At 40.4% G+C, this 22342-nt stretch overlaps 1 protein-coding gene across 4 annotated transcripts in view; it reads left to right on the top strand.

The window, feature by feature from the left end:
* The window catches only part of SQOR (sulfide quinone oxidoreductase), a 36813-nt gene extending 23021 nt beyond the window's left edge, over window positions 1-13792 (top strand). For all 4 annotated transcript variants that reach the window (XM_039888231.1, XM_039888232.1, XM_039888234.1 and 1 more), the window contains 6 exons: window positions 983-1177; window positions 2764-2973; window positions 7083-7266; window positions 11705-11772; window positions 12049-12227; window positions 13502-13792. In XM_039888231.1, the coding sequence (XP_039744165.1) occupies window positions 983-1177; window positions 2764-2973; window positions 7083-7266; window positions 11705-11772; window positions 12049-12227; window positions 13502-13559 (894 nt within the window). In that variant the 3' untranslated portion in view covers window positions 13560-13792. The remainder of the gene's footprint in view (window positions 1-982; window positions 1178-2763; window positions 2974-7082; window positions 7267-11704; window positions 11773-12048; window positions 12228-13501) is intronic.
* The last annotated feature ends 8550 nt before the right edge of the window (window positions 13793-22342 follow it).

The raw sequence follows: 22342 nt of genomic DNA, 5'->3' as shown, positions 1-22342 counted from the left end.
TTTTTTTTTTTTTTTTTTTTGAGGGTTTCCTGCTCTTTCTAGAAGAACTGGTGCCTGAGTCTCTTGACTTGGTCTCTGCCATCTTTACTGCATTCTGTGAATCTTCAGACATTTAAGACAAGTATCCAGTTAATCTTACTGGCAGAAATACACTAACACTGAGCACTTACTATGTGCATGTCATTTTTTGAAGCACTTTACACACATGGTCTCATTGACTCCTGCCAACAACCCTACTTTTATCCCCGTTTTGCAGATTATGAACACAAGCTTCTCAAGCCTCACTGTGCATCAGAGTCACCTTGATTAAAACAGATTTCTGGGCTTGTCCCCAAATTCCTGATTCAGTAGGTGTGGGGTGGGGCCTGAGAAAGTACATTTTCAGCAAGTTCCCAGGTGGTGCTGGTGTTGCTGGTCTGAAGGCCATGATTTGAGACCCGCTGGCTTAGAGATATTAGGTAATTTACCCTGGGTCACAACACTCATAAGTGGAAAAGCTTGGACTCAAGCCAGGTCTGTGGGGTTCCCAAGTTCATGTTTGTAATTACCTGCTTTTACTAAGAGTTTTATTTGGTACAACTTGATGAAGGGTAATTTAAGTTTGCTCTTATTGACAGTGTGGCTCTTGGTTCTACCTGTCACTCTTCTCCTTCCCAGTAAGGCAACTGGTTCTCTTAAAAGGAAATATGGCTGATTTTTTCTCCTGACTCTGATGGTGGGAGGAGACATATTCAGATCATGGTCTCAAGGCAGAAGAGTTCCCTTGGTCTGAGCTCAATCTGCAGCTTGGCTGGTGACTCCAGGTGTTATAGCATTGATCTTAGCAGATCCCTCACTCACCTGCCTTCTCCATTGTGTGTGAGTACTGGGGGCTAATAATTGTACTGAAATGCTTGTGAGGTTGTAAACACGGCAAAGAGCAAGGACTCTAAAGCCATTTGCAATTTGGTCAAAATGTTTTTCTTCGTGTGCTTTGTTGCAGATTAAAGGCCTACCTGAAGGTTTTGCCCATCCCAAAATAGGGTCTAATTATTCGGTTAGGACAGTAGAGAAGACATGGAAAGCTCTGCAGGACTTCAAGGAGGGAAATGCCATTTTTACCTTCCCAAATACTCCGATAAAGTGTGCTGGAGCCCCACAGAAGATCATGTATTTATCAGAAGCCTATTTCAGGAAGGTATGCTTCCTTTCCAGGGACAATGACAAAGGAGTGGGGGCAGATGATGCTAAGTCAGTGATTGCCAGAATTCTATTTTTATCCATGTCAAAATACCTTTTCTATTTTTAAATTTTATTATATGCATACAAAATTATAATTGAAGTTTATAAAATTGAAAAAAGGAAGAAGTCATAACTCAATTGTTTTAATTTAGCTCCTGTCATCAATTTAACTTGGCCTTCCATTTTTTTCTATGTGTTTTTTTAAACATGGTTATAATCATATTGTACATACAAATTTAAATGTGTTACATGTTAAATAGTTTTTGTAACATATTTTTAATGTATGCATAAAAGTCTACTGGGGAGATATGGTAGAGATTGTTTAAATATTTCCATATGATGAGACAGTTGTTCATTTTTATACATAATAATATCCTCAACTGCTCCCACTCAAGTTCAAGGCTATGAATATTTTCTGGTTCTTGATATACATTTTTAGGAGTAAAATAGGCAAAATGCCAATTCTAAAGGCAAAAAGTTGTTCACATAGAACTTCAAACCTCAGTGGAAAGAGATACTTGGATGGGATCGTCTTCTCAGCATCCCTCAAACATTTTCTGTGTCAGAGCAGGTGTTTGCAGCTCAAGAACACATGCTGTGAAGCATGAGTAAGCTGCTCTTGCCCTACTGCCCTTGTGTGGAATGTCACATTTGGTTTACCAAAGCGTGGTTTTACCTGAGACAGTGGCAGAATTCAAAGCATCCTGTGGTTCTGTAAAGGGGCAGGTGGGGAGAAGGGGAAGGGAAGATGGGACTGGAGAGGGCTTGAATGTGTGCTTGGAACCTGGCACCGGGAAGGCTGTCACCTGAGTCACATAAACTCCATGGGGCGGGGAATAAAGGAATAGTTCAGTCGTTTCTGGGAAAGGCCGTTCTGGGTCATGAGAATTCCAGGCTGGTACAGCCTTTGGAGGTTCTTACCTATCTAAGTTCTTTCAAATAGTGAGATCCAGATGAGCAAATCCCAAATGGAGCTGAACAAAGGAAAAGAGTAAGAGACCAGCTGTTTCTTCCCTCCTGGGAATTCTCTGCCTAACTCTTTTTTCTCAGTTCTTGGATGACCTGAGAGAAATTTCTGTTTTAGGTGTTTGGGCAAATACTAGCCTCTTGGAAACATGAACAGTGACTAGAGTGTATGAGCCAAGGGGACATGGGAGCTTTGTCTTGTTTGCTGCTGTCCCCTTAGCACCTAGAGCAGTATCTGGCCAACTCTGGGACCTCAGTAAATAGGTATTGAGTGAATGAACAAATGCATATGTGAATAAGCAATCCAACTCTGTTTTTACCTGGCCTTCAATTGAACAGTGCCCACCTTACCCGCCTACTCAACTGTGTACTTAGTTGTTGTATTATTGACAGAAAATAAGGAGGCAGCAAATTGGTCCACACCTTACCCCACCAGGGTATAGTGATGGGGAAAGCTGGCAAGGTCTCTTTTCAGGTCTCTTTTAATTCTTGTTTAGGTTAAAACAAAAACAAACAAAAAACGTGGCTGGAGTAATGTGTTGGTGTTGGTTGTTTCTATTCTTTCTTTTTTCTTAGACAGGGAAGCGATCTAAGGCCAATATCATTTTCAACACTTCTCTTGGAGTGATTTTTGGGGTTAAGAAGTATGCAGATGCCCTGCAGAAGATCATCATGGAGAGGAACCTCACTGTTAACTACAAGCAAAACCTCACTGAAGTCCGAGCTGATAAACAAGAGGCTGTTTTTGAGAACTTGGATAAGCCTGGAGAGACCCAAGTGGTTTCAGTGAGTGGCAGGGTTAAGCTGTCAGCTGAACAGTGTCATAGATGCAGGGGACACCGCGGATCCTGCTTCCCTGTCCTCCATCATTGTGTGCTGGGGGAGGCTGGTTACAATGAGCATCTTAGGACAGTGATAGGGGAGAAGGTAGACCAAAATGAGTGGGGAAGAGAAAGAAGTAAGAGGCTATGTCCATGGCAGTCAAGAAGTGTTTGTCTATTGGTACCAATTAGATTTTTATCCTGTTTTGTGTCTCTCCTTTTCTTGGCATGGAGTCACTTGATGCAGCCAAATATTTTATAACTTCATTTACTGCCTAGAGTTCAGGAAAGGCTTTCTTAAATGCAGGATCTGGCGATTGTCTCAGTTTATGGCATGGGTATCTCTCACTTCTGGAAGAAGCTGTCTTTAAACATCTTTCACCTGTGCATAAAAGGAAGCACTTAACACTCCTTGAAAGCTCTGCACCCTATAGGGAAACATCTAGCCTTTGTGTATCGCCTTGGCTTCTACGTGTCTGTTTCTCTTTCAGTGAGTGGGGAAGTACTTTTGGAGAGGTATGCAAAGATTAAGAACAAGATGAAAAGGTGTCTGGAGACGCCTGCATAGAAGAATCATTTCCTTATATCATTCTGGCAAGAACTGTTAGCAATGAGAAAACAGTGCACAGTCATATTTTATTCATTCAGCATTTTTAGAGGAATGAAGGGTTCCATAAAAAGCAATTTTGAATTGAACCAAAGACTAATCTTCTAAACATCAAAACTTCACATTTTAAGATTTTTAGCTCATGCTCTTTATGAATCTATTGCACACACCTTAACCGTGGAGTGAATTGGCTATCATTTAAAATGTTACCGATGATTCAAGGTCATAATTTTTAAAAACTTTTATTTGGAAATAATCTCAACTTGGAGAAAGCTGAAAAAAATAAAAATAGTAAATGTATAATATACCAGAAAGCTGCATATAGCCCTTACCTAGATTCACTTAATATAGTTTTATCCCATTTGCTTTATCATTTAATTTCTCTTCCTCTACCTTGCCCATTCCCCAAAGCATTTAAAGGTAAGTTACATACATCATAACTCTTTACCCCTAAATACTTCACTGTAAATTTCCTAAGATATAGGGGTATTCTTGTGCACAACCACAGTACAGCTACCAACTCAGTAAATTTAGTGCAGATACAATATTTTAATCTAACATTTGTATTTAAGAGTTTTTGTTTTTGTTTGTTTTTGTTTTGTCAATAGCATTTATAGTACCTTTTCTCCTCCAGGACAGAACCCAGACTGCAGTCAGGTATTACATTTCTGTGATGTCTCTTTATCTTTCCTTAATCTGGACTATTTCCAGAGCCTTTCTTTGTCTCCTATGACACTGGCACTTCAAAATAATACAGTCCCACTCCCACCACTTTTAGTTTTAATAGAATGTTCCGCAATTTGGGTTTGTCTATATTGTGATTTGTTTCAGGCTATGCTTTTTAGACTGAAATGCTGCATAAGCAATGCTGTGTCCTTCTAGGGTAACACATTTGATAGCACACAGTGTTCCTCTTCCCCTCACTGATGGTGTTCATTTTGATCACTGTTCAAGATATGGCCCAGTTTCCCCACTATGTAATTATCCTTTTTCTCCCTTGCTACTAATAAGAAGTCTATGGAGAGACACTTTAAAACCATGCAGACACCTTACTCCTCATTAAAGTTTCCTCCTGGCTTTCGCATCCACTGATGATTTTTGCCTAATTCAATCTCTACTGTGGTGGTTGCAAAATGATGATTTTCTAACATTTTCTCCATGTTTACCAGTAGGCCCTTGGCATTCTGTCAGTAAAAGCCCTCCCTTCTCTCTTAATTAATTCATTATTGGTTTGAACTCATAAATTGTTGTTGTTGTTGTGTTTTTTTTTGTTTTTTTTTTTACCCAATGGTTTATAATTCATTATGGTCCCTAATTACTTTGGTGTTCAAATTGCCCCAGATTTGGTCAAGAAGTTGCCTATGTCCTTGTGACATGTCCCTGTTGAATTTTGGAGCACGTTCTTGTTTTCTGGTATCACAGGATTTCTAGGCTGATCTAGTATCTAGGTGCCCCAGCTCAGGGTCATAATTTTGAATAGCTCTTATGTACTTATGTTCCAAGGACCTACTGGTGGTTCAAGGCCAGTTATTTCCTTACAGAAGGGTCCTCAGACTGCTCTGCTCTTTGATTTTGTATGTATCCTTTTTGTGGTTTTCCAGTTTTCTTCTTTCCTAGTTGTCAGGAAGTTATAAGTGACATCGGAGGTCCCTCCAGCTTCAGCTCTTTTAAATTACTGCTTGTAATTTTTTATTGGCTGGAAACGGAGATAGCCAAATGTTAAATTTTATGTAAAGTAAAAGTGAATGGGCTATGAGTGAGGAACCAAAGAATACTTTTATGAGCAAAGTGTGTGAGCTTGAGTGCATGAAATTCATTTTGTTGTTTGGTCTTTTTTGCTTAGGTTCTCAGCTGTGTTCTGGATAGTTGAGGTTGCAGATAGGGACATGGATAAATATATGAATATTGCTCTTCTAAGAGGATTGTAAAGAAAGAAGATATTTGTGTCCTTTTTGGATTATAGGATTTAGGGGCAGATTGTCTTTCCAGACCCAATTCCACTCTTAAAATTTATATTTAATTTAAAAAAGTTACAGTTAGCATTGGGTATATAGTCAATATTATTGTAATAGTTGTGTGTAATGCCAGATGGATGCTAGAGTAATTGGGGGGATCACTTCATGGATTGTATAAATGTCTAACTTTTTAAAATTTAAAATAAAGATAAAAAAATTATAGTTGACATGCAATATTATATTAGTTTCAGGTGTACAACTTAGAGATTAGACATTTATATAACTTATAATCACCCCAATAATTCTAGTACCCATATGACACCACAGTTATTATAATATTATTGACTATATTCCCTATGCTGTACTTTACATCCCTGTGACTATTTTGTAACTGCCAGTTTGTACTCCCTAATTTTATCTAGCAATTTCAAATTGATTCAAATGTTCACAAAAACATTTCATTAAGGTGAAAACTTTAGCATCTTAAGACAGTCTCGACCTTGTGAGAGTCAGTAGTCTCCGGTTTCCATAAGGAGGCCTATGCCCTCATCGGGGCTTGGCAATCATCAATGGCACTAGGAGTTAGGAAGGTGCCTTGTATTTATTCCTACTCTCAGACAACTATAAGCTTAATTAACCTTAAGGAAGAGAAAGTGCTGCAAATGGTTGGTGCTCCTCTACAGGGTAATCTTGGGTGGCTCTTTAGGAGAGTAGGTCCGAGGTTGGGTATGTTATTGAATAAAAAGAATGAAAAAGATGAACTGCTAAAAGTGGAAGAGTTGGACATAAACATAAAAAACATTAAATGAGCCATCGAAATTGATCGGGATGGGTCAGTGTACTATTGCCAAGGGTAACCTTGATAAAGATATTTGGGGGAAAAAATTCACCCTGCCCTCTACACTGTTCAGTAAACTCAATACTGAATCAGACCCCTCCTTCTCTAAAGTGCTAGGCCATATTCTTACCACCATTTATTTTAAGTTGGTGTTTTGACAGCTTCCTTTATTTTGAGAGTTGACCCATATTTGGGAATGGCACTTACAGACCAGCTCCTAACATGACCTTTATGAGTTTCAGGGACTCTGAGCACCTCTTTGCAGTACCAGACTTTACAAGTCAACAGCCAAGAATCAGGGAGAGAGTAACTGAAATACACCATCCCCTTCATTTCAGTTTTAGCAATAGGAAACATCAATAGGTTCTTTCAGAATATTAGTGAAGTTCATAGTGAAGTTCACTCCAATATCTTGGATTCCCCCATGTCAACTCCCAAAGGGCTCACATGGATTCTGTGGAAGGACCATGTCAACCAAGAGATGGTTAGTTATTTTATCACCAGACTCCAAGGAAGCTTGTAATATCTTAGAGAAGGTATGAATCGATATAAGCACTAATCGCTTAGGCTCTGTCTAGCCATAGTACAGGGCATGGGTAAGGGAGACGGGGGGAGAGCTTGTGGGCCAGTAGAAATCCAAACACGAATTTGAATGCTCTCCTTTTTTTTGGTAGTATGAAATGCTTCACGTTACACCACCAATGAGCCCACCAGATGTCCTCAAGACGAGTCCTGTGGCTGATGCTGCTGGATGGGTGGATGTGGATAAAGAAACTCTGCAGCACAAGAGATACCCAAATGTGTTTGGGATTGGGGACTGCACCAACCTTCCTACGTCAAAGACTGCTGCTGCAGTGGGTAAGATAATATGCTATGTATTTTCTCCTTTCAAAATGATGTCACCCCAAGTCACCATCAGAACAGAAACAAAAATTTGGCACAAATAACATTCTATTAATGAAGAAACTTCGTTGGCCTAAAAATGATTTTGACCTCTCTGACACAGAAGCGAGTTGTGAATGAACCTAATATGTAGAGAAGAGGGTTATCTGTTGAAGGCTTTGCACCAGACTAGCATTTGCCTTTTCTAGGTCAGATGGGTTGATGTTAGGGGAGGGTGCATTAGAGAGGGGGTACTGCCTTTTCAGCTCTCTGGAATTCTGTTATTTCTTATATTGCCACTCTTGCATCCCTGGCCTTCTTTGCCTTTGATGCGAGGCAGGTTGGCTATTTTTCTTCTGCCTGAAACACCGTAAAGCTAGGGAAGCATTTGTTTCCCCAGAAAACACAAGCAAGTCAATGAATGCTTGCAGACCAGAAAATTGTTCTATTAAGACAAATACGGCGGAGCGTGCCCTGATTGGTACACGATTAAGGCCTAAGCCTGGAAAACCAAACTCTTCATTTCGATGTTATGCACTAGCAGTGATGGGTAGAACTGCCTTTTAGATTCTGTTCTCTGTGGACAGAAACCATCTTCTCTAGATGCTGTAAAACACATGATGGGCATGGCAGTGTCTTGTGTGAATTACACACCTGTAGCACATGGGTTACTTTTGCTGACAACTTGAACCAAAGAAAGCCTTTCTAGGAAACCAACTGAATGTTTTTTTCATTATTAATAGTAATTTCTCACCAAATTTTATTTCAAAAATCTCAAACCTATGAAAAATTTGAAAGAAACTACAGTGAATATCCATATACTCTTAGGTATTAACCAGTTATTAATATTTTGAGACATTTGTTTTATCACTCTATGTACATTTTTTTTTTTTTGCCGAGTCATTTGGAAATAAGTTTTGACATGATACTTCACCCTCAAATACTTCAACCTGCATCTCCTAAGAAAAAGCACTTTCTCCTCTATATCCACTAGACTATTATCATATCCAAGAAATTGAATATTTTATTATAAAATCATCTCATATATAAACTGGTTTGAATTTCTCCTGCTTTCCAAGAAATGTTCTTTATTGACCCCCACCCCATCCTTTAAGTGCGTGAACCCCACAAGAAGCACATACTACACTGGTTGTCATGTTTCTTTGGTTTCCTTTGATCTAGAACAGCCTGCTGACATTTGTTTTTTCACTTTCATGACATTGGCATTTTTGGAGTCCAGGCCAGTTATCTTGTAGCATATGTCATAATTTAGAATTGTCTAGATTTTTAATTTTTTTTTTTTTTTTTTTTATGGTTAGAATCAGGTTATACATTTTGGCAAGACCCTCCACCTGTGAGACTGTGTGCCTCCCACAGTGTCACCTCAGGAGCCTGTCATGTTAGTTTGTCTCGTCCTTGGTAAAGCTGGATTTTGTCACTGGGTTCTCTCCACTATAAACGTATCTTTTCTCTTTGTGATTTATAGGTAGACTGTGGGACGAGACTTTGAATTTACATTTCTCTTAATGTATGCCTATTGAATTTGTGTGTTGAAAATACTGTGCTGTATGTGAGGCCCAGATTACCCAGCTTTTGGCCTAGTTCAAATAAACACATTTCATCCAGTGTTCCAAATATATAATATTAAATGTGATTAAAGAAAAAGTTCTACGTGAAAAGTCTTGCTCCATCTTCTCAGTTTCTGCATTCCCCCGCCACGTAGAGAGCATCTCTGTTGTTTTTACATGCTTTTTTTTTACAATCTGTATTTCATTTTATGGTTGTGTTGTTTCCAACCTATTTTTATTTCAAACAGTGCTGCAGTGAATGCTCTTCATTATATGTCATTTCATATGTGCGAAAGTCTGTTTGCTCTTCTCTTAGTGTCTGCATAACAATACTCCTAGCTTTCTCAAAGTGGATCTGCATTTCTTACTAGGTTCCCGCCCCCCACCCCCCAGGCGCCCCCAAGTCCTCTGAGTATTCTTAGCAATGCTTCCACAAATCTGTCCTTGGCTTTACCTGCCACCAGCCAGGTGTCTTACCTCAGTCCAGACCATTGTGCTGTTGAGAGAGAGACCTTGTCTTGCCACGTTGAGTTTGCCTTTCCTGTAGCTCAGCCTCTTCTGCTTCTCTCCGCCCTTAATTACATATTGCACAGTCCAGACCAGTTAACTGAAGGTTTGGGCATAACAGAAAGGGATTATAATACAGGAAAACAAACAAACAAACCACAACTCACACATGTAAACCTTAAACTTGGACAGTGTGGCTGCTTGCTGGGTCTAAAGGACTAGCCCCTCTGCAGATGGCACCCACTGGACATCTTCTCTCCTTTGCTGTTGGCCTCCATGCTCTGCTGCAGGGGCCTCCTTGAGTTTTCTCAGCACAGATTCTAAATTTTTTATGACCCTCAAAGGGGAACAAAGTTTTCCAGAAGGGAACTATGATCTTTAGAGATGATACTTTGCCCACAATGAAGACAGCCAATTAATATTTTTAGGTGTTGCAGGAAGTGACACCCAACAAGAGTTTATTAGGCCAGTGGAGCACGTGAGGCAAAAGGCATGAGCTCCTTTCAGTTAGCTTTCTTACAGCTTATATACCCCTGTGGTGTTCCATGCAAGGGGCCCGTGATTGCTTTGTCTGAGGGTCTATGTGCACTTCCTAACTCAGGATGGGAGGAGGAGTTTCAAGCGGAGGCTGCAAGGGGGAAGGAATTCCCGGACCACCAGTTCTGTCTATTTACAGATTGTTAGGTGTGGCAAGAGTTTCCAGAAGGCCATTTAAAGATCTATAGGATGTGATTACTCTACAATAGCTGAGTCGATCATTTCTGCAAGCCCTTTCCTTTGCATTGTTTGGATGCCTCCTCTCTTATAGGCAGAGTTATTTATTCGTTTTTTTGAACCCCCTCATTTCAGTAAAAATTTAATTACTCTTTTGACCTGGGCATCAGCAAACTACAGTCTGCTGGCTAGATGCCGCCTGCTGCCTGGCTAAGAATGGTTTCTACAGATGAACATTTATAATTGATTTGTTGATAGGGAACAACTAACTTTTTCTTATTCAAAAAAAAAAAAAAAAAATTCCATTCTACTCATTAGTAGACCTGTATTACCAAAACAATTGTTATATTTTGAATTTTATTAATAAAACCTTTTTCTCCCAGTATATAATAACTTTGATTTTGCCTCTTTGCCCCTGAGGTCTTAAATTTATTTACAGAAAAAGTTTGCTGACCCCTGATTTTGGGGATTGCAAAATAGACACTTTAATAAGCATTTTACAATATATAGGTAAAATCTTTCCTCAAAAATAAATCCAGCCTTCCACCTCTAAAGACACAAACTGCTTATATTTTTAAAAGGGCAGTCTTTTTTTCTTAAATTGTATTTTTCAATTACAGTTGACATTCAATATTTGTTTCAGGTGTACAACATAGGGATTAGACATTTATATAATTTACAAAGTGATCACCCTGATCACTGTAGCATCCATTTGATGCTATACATAGCTAGTACAATATTACTGACTCTATTCCCTGTGGTGTACTTCACATCCCTGTGACTATTTTAATAACTGACAACTTGTACTTCTTAATCCCTTTTACCTTTTTTTGCCACCCCTTCAACCCCCTCTCATCTGGTGACCACCAATTTAAAAGGGAAGTCTTAATTATTCAAAATTGAACACAGATTGGGATTAGATGATATTAAGGAATTATTTCTAGTATTTTGGGTATAAAAATACTATTATGTTTGTGTTTTAAAAATTCCTTATCTATTGGAAATATACATAGAAATATTTATGAGTGAATTGTAATGCTGTTTGCTCTAAAAATACTCCAGGAAGAAAAGTGACGTGTGATGGGATAGATGAGAGGAACGACAGAGTTTGAAAATTTTCATTATGAAAAAGGCAATCTCCCATTCTTGCCATCAAAAACCAAAAAACATTCACTTATCTTTCTGTCTGCCTATATTTTGTCCAGCCTCAGCTAGGGCAGTTCAATACAGAGGAAAGCTTACTGTTTTGCCTAATTGATATACATGGGAGTACCAATCTAGGCTAGGACACAGACCAAGCTGATACCCACTGAATTTTAGGAGGAGGGGGAGTGCGGATGAGATACGGCCACCCTTATAGTCCTTTAAAATTGCCAGCCCTCCTGTTAGAGAGAGCTGGCTCATTAGTTTCAAAATTATGGACACATCTGTGTGGGATGAACTGAAGAACCCCTTCTGGTAGCCAGAACTTTGAATACTAAGAAGAGTTGTATTCCAGTTTTAATCTAGAGGGTTGGGGAATGGACACTTGTTAACTTGTTCACATTAAAGTTATTTGCAAATTAGTTTTCATGGAAAACTAATTAGATGCTTATATTTTTCTGGCTTTTCTATTTCTCTTATAGCCGCCCAGTCAGGAATACTTGACAGGACAATTTCTCTGATTATGAAGAATGAAAAACCAATGAAGAAGGTTTGTAGGAATCGCTGTCTCGATTATCTTTCATTCTGTATGAAAACAGAGTTTCTCCCCAATTTTTCCACTTTCTTAATTAGGTTTTCCAATATGGGCACTTCAATTTTTTGCTTTTAGGATTATTTTCTGTTATATAATTTCCATTTTTCACTGTAAAAAACTTAGAATATACAAAAAATTGCAATTGCTTGGAGTCAATAATAAATTCTAAAATGTTAATGTAAACACCATGAAGAAAACTACTTTCTAACTCGGTCTTGCATACAATTTTAGTATGATGGCTACACGTCATGTCCACTGGTGACTGGCTACAACCGTGTGATTCTCGCAGAGTTTGACTACAGCTCTCAGCCCCTGGAAACCTTCCCCTTTGACCAGGGCAAAGAGAGGCTTTCCATGTACCTCATGAAGGCCGACCTGATGCCCTTCCTGTACTGGAATATGATGCTGAGGTAAGTGCATCATTGGGGTAGAGGCACACTTTTGGCACATTGCACCCACTTGTGTAGGGTGGTTGTTTCTAGAAGGCCTTCCAGCTTCAGGAGAAATCATGACCCAGAGCAGGACTGGCTAATGGAGTGAACCTTGCTGTGCCATTTCTCGTGGTTGAGTGATGGTAGCCTGTGCAGGATTCTGAAGCCTTAGCCATACTTGGTGGGAGAGAGGCTACCCTGGGTGAGGGGAGGAAGTGGTAAAACATCCACCACCCACAGGGGATGCAGGCTCTTCCTCTTCATTATTGGCGGTGGCCAAGTCTTCTGTCTTCCATGTTCTGATTCTCTCTTGCTGCTGGATAAATAATAATCATAGTAAATCACTTTCACATGGTAAGTACTTTTTCATTTGCTACCTTACTTTTGTTTTTATTATGTAACAGGAAAAATAAAACATAGCGATTAAGAGCATAAGCTTTGGAGTCAGACCTGTGTTTGAGCGATGCATCTGCCATTTACTAGCTGTGTGTCCTAGGACAAATTGCCTAAACTCTCTGTGTTTAAGTTTCTTATCTGCAAATGAAAGTAGCATTGCTTACCTTACAGGATGGAGATTAATGAGATAACACATTAAAAGACAACCAAATAGTAGGCATTCAGTAAATACATAGGGTAATAAAAAGGAATAATTTCTTTGATCCAAAAATGATGATTTTTTTGACCTGTTCAAATCCCTATAAGATAGGCAAGTCAGGATATTTACCATAGTGGTTTTGAACCAGGCCAATTTTTCCCCTCTGGGGACACTTGGCCATATCTGGGTACATATTTGGTTGTCACAGCTGGAGACGATGCACTGGCATCTAGTGAGCAGAGGTCAGGGATGCTGCTAAACACCCTCTGATGCACAGGACAGTCCCCACAACAAAGAAATATCTGGTCCAAAACATCAGTAGGGCTGAGGTTAAGAAACCCTGACCTATACTTATAAGCAAATGAAAGTAGAGAGGATTGCAGTTTACATGTGGTAGAGGCTTCATACAGGTTTGCTGTACTGAGTCAGCATGTCCAGGCTCACATAGCAAGTCAGTGTCAAAGCCAGGATTCAAAACAGGTTGTTTTAGTAACAGGGTCTTTCTATCTCACTAGACAAATCTTGCTTTATGTGCTGATAAGCTTGCTCTCTAAGCAGTCTGGCTTCCCTTTCAACATCCTGCTGACTGAGAAGTCACTCTCATTTGTTCTCACTCTCATTTGATGCAAAAATATCTTTTCCATGTGATTTCTTACAGGGGTTACTGGGGAGGACCAGCCTTTCTGCGGAAGTTGTTACATCTGGGTATGAGCTAAGGACGGTTCAACCTTTCCCCTCCTTGGATGACTCCTGAACCAAAATCATAGTAATGATTGACCAAGAGCAGCATGAAAAACTCAAAACCTGACCCTGTAAAAAATGTATTGCCAGATGATGGATGATGGTGACTAAATGCTTCTCATTTCAATACCTCTGGACAGCCACTGTGCAGGCTGACCAGAATGAGCTTGATTCTTTGGAAATATTAAAATGAGAGAATAGACTTCTATTTTTTTAATGAAAAGCTTGTCATTGTTTGAGATTCTATGAGGAAATTTCATCTGGGCTAGTGGAATGAAACGTTCCAGCACTTGGGAGGAAAAGATGGTGGTGGTGGGATAGCTTACCTGTTATCTACTGTAAATATTCAGCTGATAGCAGGCAGAATTGCATCAGAGACTGTTTGGATTCACAGAAAACAAGAGTCATTCCAGGGAGAGCATTGCGTGATAACCCCGAGCCTGTGCTGTTTAGAACTCCTCCTGTGGGAGCACAGTGGACTGAAAGCCTAGCTGCAGCCCCTCTGCTGCACCATGTTCGTGCTGAGGCCACACCTTCTCTCCGCCAGTGACTGACATGGGGGGAACTAGTGCTGGCCTGTTTCTGTAGGATGTGGGACTCCTCTACTGGGCAACTCTGGCTCCAGGATTCCCCATCAGTCTAGTTGAAACTTTCTTAGAACCGCATCGAGTCCGAGGTTCTTCTCCAACCCACTGTCCTTCCCCCTCTTTCGTTCCCAGGTGGCCCACCTGTATCATGGTTTGAAAGCCCTCCCTGCCTTTTCCTATTCATTGCCCTCCAGGCTTCACGGACATTTCTAAGACTAAATCTCTTGAAAATCTAAGTCTCTCACAACACGTGCTTCTCAGAGAACTTACAGTGAGGATGGGGTTAGAGGAATTCTGATGTGTGTGGTAAGCATTTGTTTATTTCAGTCCCAATTTTGGCCAAGAAAATTTTGAATAAGTTCACATTGGAAATATTGCAGGAAATAGTACCAGTTTATTTGAATTCAGCAGTGGCTTCAAAATCATTTGTTCCCATTTTATTTGCAGAACTTTACAGTTTCAGTTTAATCTGGTATTTGAAAGCTTTGTACATTCCATATTCATAAATCCACCAAAGGGAATTGCATAGCAGTCTATGCAACACCTTAAATTTTTACAACAGTTTAGAGTTCAAACCCTTTTATGTGTTACCTAGGATTGCCAAGTCTCTCTGCTTTCCTAGAGTTCTCCTGATGACTTTAGAAACTCTGCTCAAGCACTCATTTATTAATTCAACAAATATTTTCTGGGCACCTACTACATGCGAAGCACTATTTTTGGTCCAAGAGATGCAGTGATGAACCAGACAGATAAGGGCCCTGCCCACATTTTTGTGGTTCCTGTGATGGTTTCTTCCTCTTTTCCTGGGATGTAAGGGAGCTTGCTGAATGAGGCCTTTGTTCGATTTGAAAAGTAGACTTTCTTCAGTGGCACATGTTCTGGGAAAGGACAGGACACCACCCTAGCAACAGACCCCCCACTTGGTAACAGGAGTGGAAGATATTTTCTGGAGTGACCATGCATTCTGGTTTGTCTGGTAAATTCTTGTTTAACCTCTGTTATCCTGGTATAGCTATTCATAACACCCTATTCTGCAAAATGTCCCATTTGGACAAGAGATTATATGACCACTCTAGTGATCATACTCGTTATTTCTGCCCCCGACCCAGCCCCAGAGTGGGAGAGCAGCGCTACAAAGGTGCTTGTCACTTCTTGCTTTCATGTGGTACGTGTGAAACAAGCAGAGGTGGGATTGTTCTTCCCTGTTTTCTGAATCCTGGCAAAGAAACCCTGCACCTTTACAGAGTTCCTATCTGAGATGGCTGCAGCCAAACTTGTGTCAGGTTGCTCACTCTAGCAGGTGTGTGAATCAGGTGATCTTTTGCCAGATCTGAGAGGTCCTGAGAATAACTAGCCAGGACTCTTTCTGGATGTGAACAAGTGTTGGCAAGGCCAGTTTCTGTGTTTTTACGGAATAAGCTATGATTCTGGGAATGGCTGAGGCTCTCGGCTGAGTCACTGTGAGTGAATTCCCCTGCAGAGTAAACTGGAGCCTCCTGGGTCTGTTTATGATCATGCATTCTGAATAAACCTTCAAGCATCTGGGAATTGCTTCTGGCTTCACATTATGCTGGCCAGAATTTATTGCCAAGGCTGGAGGGAACAGTAACAACTATTGGCCAGTACATTCTGTTGGTCTCCAGCTTTCATTCTTCTGAGCTGGGAAAGATCATAAATGTGCTGAATTTCAGAAAAGCTTAGCCTTTGAAACCTATCCCCGTAACCACAAATGTGGGATTGGCCAGGGGAGAGGTCTTCCCTTGGGACTACCTCAAGTTTTTAGGATCAGGCAGCAGGAAGAGAGGGTAAGACCAGGATGGGCACAAGGGTAGGTGGTTTCTTCAAGGGTGGTGCCTTGGGGTGGGGTGTGGTTGCCAGTTCCACCCTGCCAAGGGCTCTGACTCGGGCTGATTCCTTCAGAGTCCGGAAGTGATATGGGCTGACATGGCTGACTTGGGAAATCCTTCTTCTGTTCCTGCCCTTTGTCTCTGGAGCTTCTTCCTAGGAATTAAAATTCCTGCCTTGGCGTCAGCCTGTGTGAACTGTGGGTGTAATGAAAACAGAGCTCGGGTTGCAGCTTATGGATCCCTGGGATATGGGGAGGGAAGCAAGACTTAAGTCAGCAGGGAGAACACAGGGTTTCAGATTTCATAGATTTTGTGAAGAGGTATTAAAAACTTTTAGTGTTTTTTCTTATATCTTAACTTTTGTAGAAAATTTAGAGAACAGGGATAGACAAAAGGAATAATCACTCCAAATCCATCACGTATTTACAGCAACTAATAACATCATGGTGTCTTTCTCTATTGACCTAATATTATGACATATAAAGTTCCTGAAAACAAATAGGATCACACTGTAAGTGCTGTTTTGTGTTTTGATGTGTATGAGGACCCAGTGGTTGGTTATAGAGAGGAGGAGGAGAATGGCGAGTAATTATTCAAGGAGCACACATCATTTGACGTGGCTGAGAAAATCACTGATTAATGTAACAAGTGTGTCCTGTGTCTAGTAGGGTATTGGTATACAGTTGGCACTGGATACTTGTGTAATCCTACAACAACCCTATGAATAGAATTATCAGGGACATGCAATATTATTCTTTTTTGAGGCAGGTGACTTTTGTAATCCAACATTTAAGAGTAGCTTCTCTTATTGTTTAGTGCACTGAATAACTCCAGTCTGATTTTAAAACAAAGTGCCCCCGATTCTTGCCCTGAGACCACAGATGGCGCTTTTTATTCAGGACGGGCTCATTGTGATCATTTCAGGGAGGAAAGGAACAAGAGAAATGCTTTGGATATGATGAGGCTTTCTGTACAGATTGATGAAAAACAGGTCTCTCTGGTTAGGTTAACTGCCAGGCAGATAAGGAGATCGTTTGTCTATATGCTGGAAAAAGTCAAGGTTAATACTTTGTAACAGATAAGTAGAAAGGTCACAAGAGACAGTTGAGAAAGATGGATGGTGAAGTACTGCAGAGTTTTCTCCCTCAGTATTGATTTTTGAAAAGTAACTTCCCCGGAGTAGAGCATGCTGTGAACAACCCTAAATTAAGTCCTGACTTTCCATATTTTCATGTGGTAAAAAAACTCTTGTGATTGCATCCTCAGGTGCACACACTTCAGCGCCACTCACAGGCCCACAGTGAGACAGAGGTGTAGAAAGGCAGGAACTCAGGTGCCGTAATGGCATGAGCTGTGTTCAGATTTTCTTGAGGGACAGCCCGATGGAACACAGGATCTGAAGCCACAGACCTGGATTTAGGTCCCAACTCTCCCACTGACTAGTGCTACATAGCTTCCAACTCAAGCCTTTTAACTACCACTTTCCCACCTGTACGTGGGTAATAATGCATACTTCACAGAGTCGGTGTAAACATTAGGTGACTTGAGGTATAGCTAACTTTTAAATAGGGTATTGGTATACAGTTTGGCACATAGACTTTTAAGTTGTTAACTCTGGTAGTTGAATGAAGCACTCAGAAATAGAGCTTCTTAGATTAGGAATTCCTGCCTGTTTGGGAGAAATGGAGTCATGACAGCAGCCTCCACTGTCCTCGTTCTGGATTCTGTCACAGACACTACCACATCTTCCTGCCTCATTTCAACAGACTTTCAGAGTTGGGAAATTCCCAGTGTTACAGTTAGCCAAAGTGAAGCAGTGGCTAAGATCCCAGTTCTAGATCCAGCCTGCCTGGCTCTGAATCTCACATTTGCCTCTCACTGGCTGTGTGACTTAGGGGAATTCGCCAAAACTCTCTGGGCCTCAGCTTTCTTGTCTATAAAATGGGGATTATAATAGCATTTACCTTACTTGGTTATTGTGAGGCTTCTGACGTCATGCTCACCAAATAGCAGACACTGTTAGTTCTAGGTCTAAGCTATTATTGATTGCCTCAAGTCTATAAACATTCTGCTTCCAAGTCAATTCTGCTTCTTTGTGACATGTAATGAGGGGTCCCACAGAAACAGATGGGCTCCTTTACTGGAGGTGTTCTGTGGGCAGCTGGTCTAACCCAAGGTGTGTGGATTCCGGTTAGTTTAGATCACAGAGACCCTTTGTGTTTAATTTCTCTGGATCTCAATCAACCTCTCTCTTCAGAATATATAAATATATATGGTAGACATATTATTGGATATACCTTTGATTACAGGGGTTCAATGACCGCAAGAATTCATTTCAATTACTTGCGCAAACATTTTTGAGGTATCTAATCTACACAAGGCCCTGGGGATTCAGAGATGAAAGTCCTTGTCCTCAGTGAGCTCTGTTTGATTACTTTTGTGAAGTGCCAGGATAGATGTCTCATCTATATATGCTCATAGCGTTCAGAATATGCCACTGACTTACACCAGGCATTTGGAAAATATTTAGAAGAAGGTAAAGTTTGAGCTGAGTTCCTGTATTAGGACTCATTTGGTTCTGAGTGACAGAAATCCAATCCAGATTAGCCTAAGCTAAAAAGGAGAACTTATTGGCTTACATAACTGGGAAATTCAGATGCCGATTTCAGGCTTGGCTAGATCTAGGAGTCAAATAATCAAGGGGCTATCTTTTCAATTTCTCAATCCTTTTTCTTTGAGTCCATCTCCTATCGCAAACAGACTCTCATTGTGGCCAAGGAAGAGAGTTATGTGCATGTTCTCTTGGTTTGGTTTCCCTAGAGGAGAAAAGGAATTTTGTTTGCTAAATGTCCATAGACCAATTCTGGGGAAAGATTATAATTACCATTTGATAAACAAACAAATGTGATTCCCTAGCTGAATGAGTAAAGGGATTTGTTTTTTATTCAGTGCTGTATTTGTCATATCTAGAACAGTGTGACCTATCTAGAATAGCACATGTATTCTAAAACAGCACACAGTAAGTTCTCAATAAATACTTGTTAAAACTGAACTCACCAGCTAAATTTTGGCCATGAGCCCAGTCCATAACTAGGGGCATGGGGTTTGCTGCCAAAACATGGAGGTTGCTAGAAAAGCATTCTGAGCGCCCCCAAACTATTAAGACTTCTGTGGTCCTGAAACACGAGCAAGACTTAGAAGCAGAGAAGAGTGGAAGCTTCCCAGACAAAGGGAACAGTGTGTGTAAAATGATGGAGGTGTGACGATGTGGAAACTAGGTGATTGGTATGGATAGAATATTGGAACATGTAAAAGCAGGGTGGTAGAGGGCTTATGGAAGATCTTGGGCTGTGATCTCTTATGCTGCTTTTTGTTCTTCCAGCTCCACCTCCTGCACCCCATTCTCTGTCCTGGGAGGCTGACTTGCATGGGGAGTGTGAACAGCCTTTCCTACTATCTGGTGTCTGGTTGGGTTTGGCTAATGGAGGTCATTCATTGATAGGAGATGGGAGAGAGGGAGGAGAGTCACACTGGGGTATTAATTCCTCTGACTCCCTCCCTGCAGGCTGTTTTGGCTCTGTGATGAGGTAAGAACAGAAACTGAGAGTAAGAGTTTAGAAACTTTTATAACAATTTGACAGGGAGATTTTATATGTGTTGAATCTCATGCAAAAAAGTGTATTTTTTTTTTTTTTGGATTTTATGTGTTTTGTATTTTATGTGTTTTCTCATTTCATTTTTTTCTAATAGTTAATTTTAAATTTTATTTTACAAAAGTACTAGTCTGAGAAGAATTAGATTAAAAAAATCAAAACAGAACAAAAACAAAACCCCCAAACCTGGCTCTTTGGCACAGCTGGATGGAGAAGCCCTCAACTTCACAACTCTTTCCTTGGGTTCTGGTAACTGCTCCCTGCACCCATCCTGATGGGCCTAGGGATAGAAACAGCATAGCTATGGACCCTAAATGACTGTACTGTGCCTGTGATTCCCCTAACCTTTGTAATTGGCCCCCTTAAATGATCCTTACTTGACCATGTCATCTGCTTCCTGTTGAGACCCTGCCTGATATGAGGTAACGCAGAAGGGATGCAGAGCCATTAAAAGATTTTACAGGGGAATGACAGGAGATTGTAGCAGTGCAAGTGAGGTACAAATTGAGAAGACTCCAAATGGAATAACCAAGGACAGGGCCCACTAGCTTCAGCAATAGATGATGAGGGCTTGAATTAAGACAGTTTTGCTAAGAAAGAAGAGGGGAAAAGTTCATGGATATTTGAGATACTGTATAAGTCAGGAAGAAAGAAACCACCATATAAATAGTTCAAGCAGAATGGAATTAAATATTGCAGAGGTCCGTAAACTATGCTTTGTGAGCCAAATCCAGACCACTGCCTGTTTTTATAAATAAAGTTTTATTGGAACACAGCCATGCTCCTCTGTTTATGTATGGTTTAGGACTGCTTTTGCACAACAATGGCAGAGTTGAACAGTTGTGACAGAGAGTGCATGTGGCCCTCAAAGCCCCAAATACTTACTATTTGGCCCTTTAAAGAAAAAATAGGCCAACTGGGATATTGGGAAGTAGGCATGTACAAAACTCTAGGAATGGCTGGGGGAACAAACATCAAGGAAAACTACTGCACTTTTTAGGAGATCAGGAAGCTGCAGAAATCTCAGGAATACTGGCCTCATTGATCTCAGCTGTTTGCCACATCAAAGCAGGTGATTGCCTGCAAGCCTATCTGAGTCTCAGGTCCACAGACATATGCGCCCACCATTGCCAGAGGGGAAAGGGCTTCTCGTCTGACTTTCAATCTGGTACAAGTGCCCTTCCCTGACTGGCAGCCTCTAAATGCAACTGCTTGTCTTTGCCCAGCTTTCCTCCTTGATACAGAGGTGGGTGTAGAAGGGACAAGGATACATAAGCCTATGGCTTTGGGGAGACTAGTAAGGAGTGAGGGATATGGAGGTTGGGACAATTTCCAGGCTTGGGTGACTGTGGTAGATGATAGTGCCACCTGTGGCGAGGGAGAGGAGCAGAAGAGAAGATTCTGGACAGGAAGAAAAGCACTACCAGGAGCTTAGATTCCCAAACCTCTACCATCTGTAGAGTCACAGCCATCTGCTTGAATGGGTTTTTACTCAGACTCCTTCACTTTGGTGATATTTGTGGAGTAAAGCCATAAAGTACTTTTGATATAAAAAATATTGGTATTTCAAGCCTAGGATTAACAGATCTTTCTATGGCTGATGGAGGTCCAGTTTTCAAGCTAAGATGGTTATAAATCTTCCTTTTGGTAGGTTTAAAGGAGAATTTCTGGGGATGGGGAGCATGGCATAGGGAATGCAGTTAGCATTAATGTAGTGGGTAGGTGGACAGCCAGAGGAGAAAAAGAGCAATTAGGGGGATCATTTTATAAATTACATAATGTCTAACCAATGTGCTGTATACTTGAAACTAATATATATATTATATATAATAAATATACAATACATTACAATATATTATATGTAACATATAAATACATTATATATTTATTAATATGTTATATTAATAATATATTAACATAATAATATATTGTTATAATATATAATATAATATTAAATAATATAATAATATATTATATATCATATACTATATAAATATATGTATAATAAATATATATAATATATATATATTTTTAAAAGGAGGCCTTCCAGAAATTGGAAAGCATTGGCAATCTCCTTGGCCCACTTGTCCTGTTGGCACATGTAGTCCTGTGAATGGCAGACAGGCCTGAGGCAAAACAGTGAGAAGAGCGACTGGAGGGAGAAGTGGTGGGAAGCAAAGGTGTAGAGGAGAGAAAGGGGCGCACCTGGGGGTGGGCCTCATTAAAAAAGTGAGAGGTCACCTAATCCCCGTATGGGGGCAATGGGAGGATATGGGGCTTCGGTATAACTGCTGACCAGCCCTAGGCCTCTGCCCCCACCTTGTTGACCATCTCAGGGCCTTTCCTCCCAGAGTAGGTGCCCTACTGTTGACTGGGCACCATACTCTGAAATTTAACAAGATTGTGGCAGAAAGCTCTCCCTTACCCTACTTCTTCCTTATCTGAGCTAATGGAGGTAGTGAGACTCAAGGACGTCAACTGTGTGACTTTTCACTCTAGCAAAGTTGATTTTACTAGCTCACTTCTTCCAAATTCATAATAGTCCAGCTTGTAAATCCATCTATATATCCTACTACTCCACTTTATATTGGACCAATTAGTGGTTGTCTTCTAAATGAGGAACACCTTCTAATGGTTTTTATTTTTATATTTATTTATTTTATTAATGTTT

This window comes from Pteropus medius, unplaced genomic scaffold, assembly GCF_902729225.1.
Source record: "Pteropus medius unplaced genomic scaffold, Ma_sr-lr_union100, whole genome shotgun sequence".
Classification (NCBI taxonomy): Eukaryota; Metazoa; Chordata; class Mammalia; order Chiroptera; family Pteropodidae; genus Pteropus; species Pteropus medius.
The sequence above is the reverse complement of the archived record's forward strand: the minus strand, read 5'-3'. Positions and strand labels throughout refer to the sequence as shown.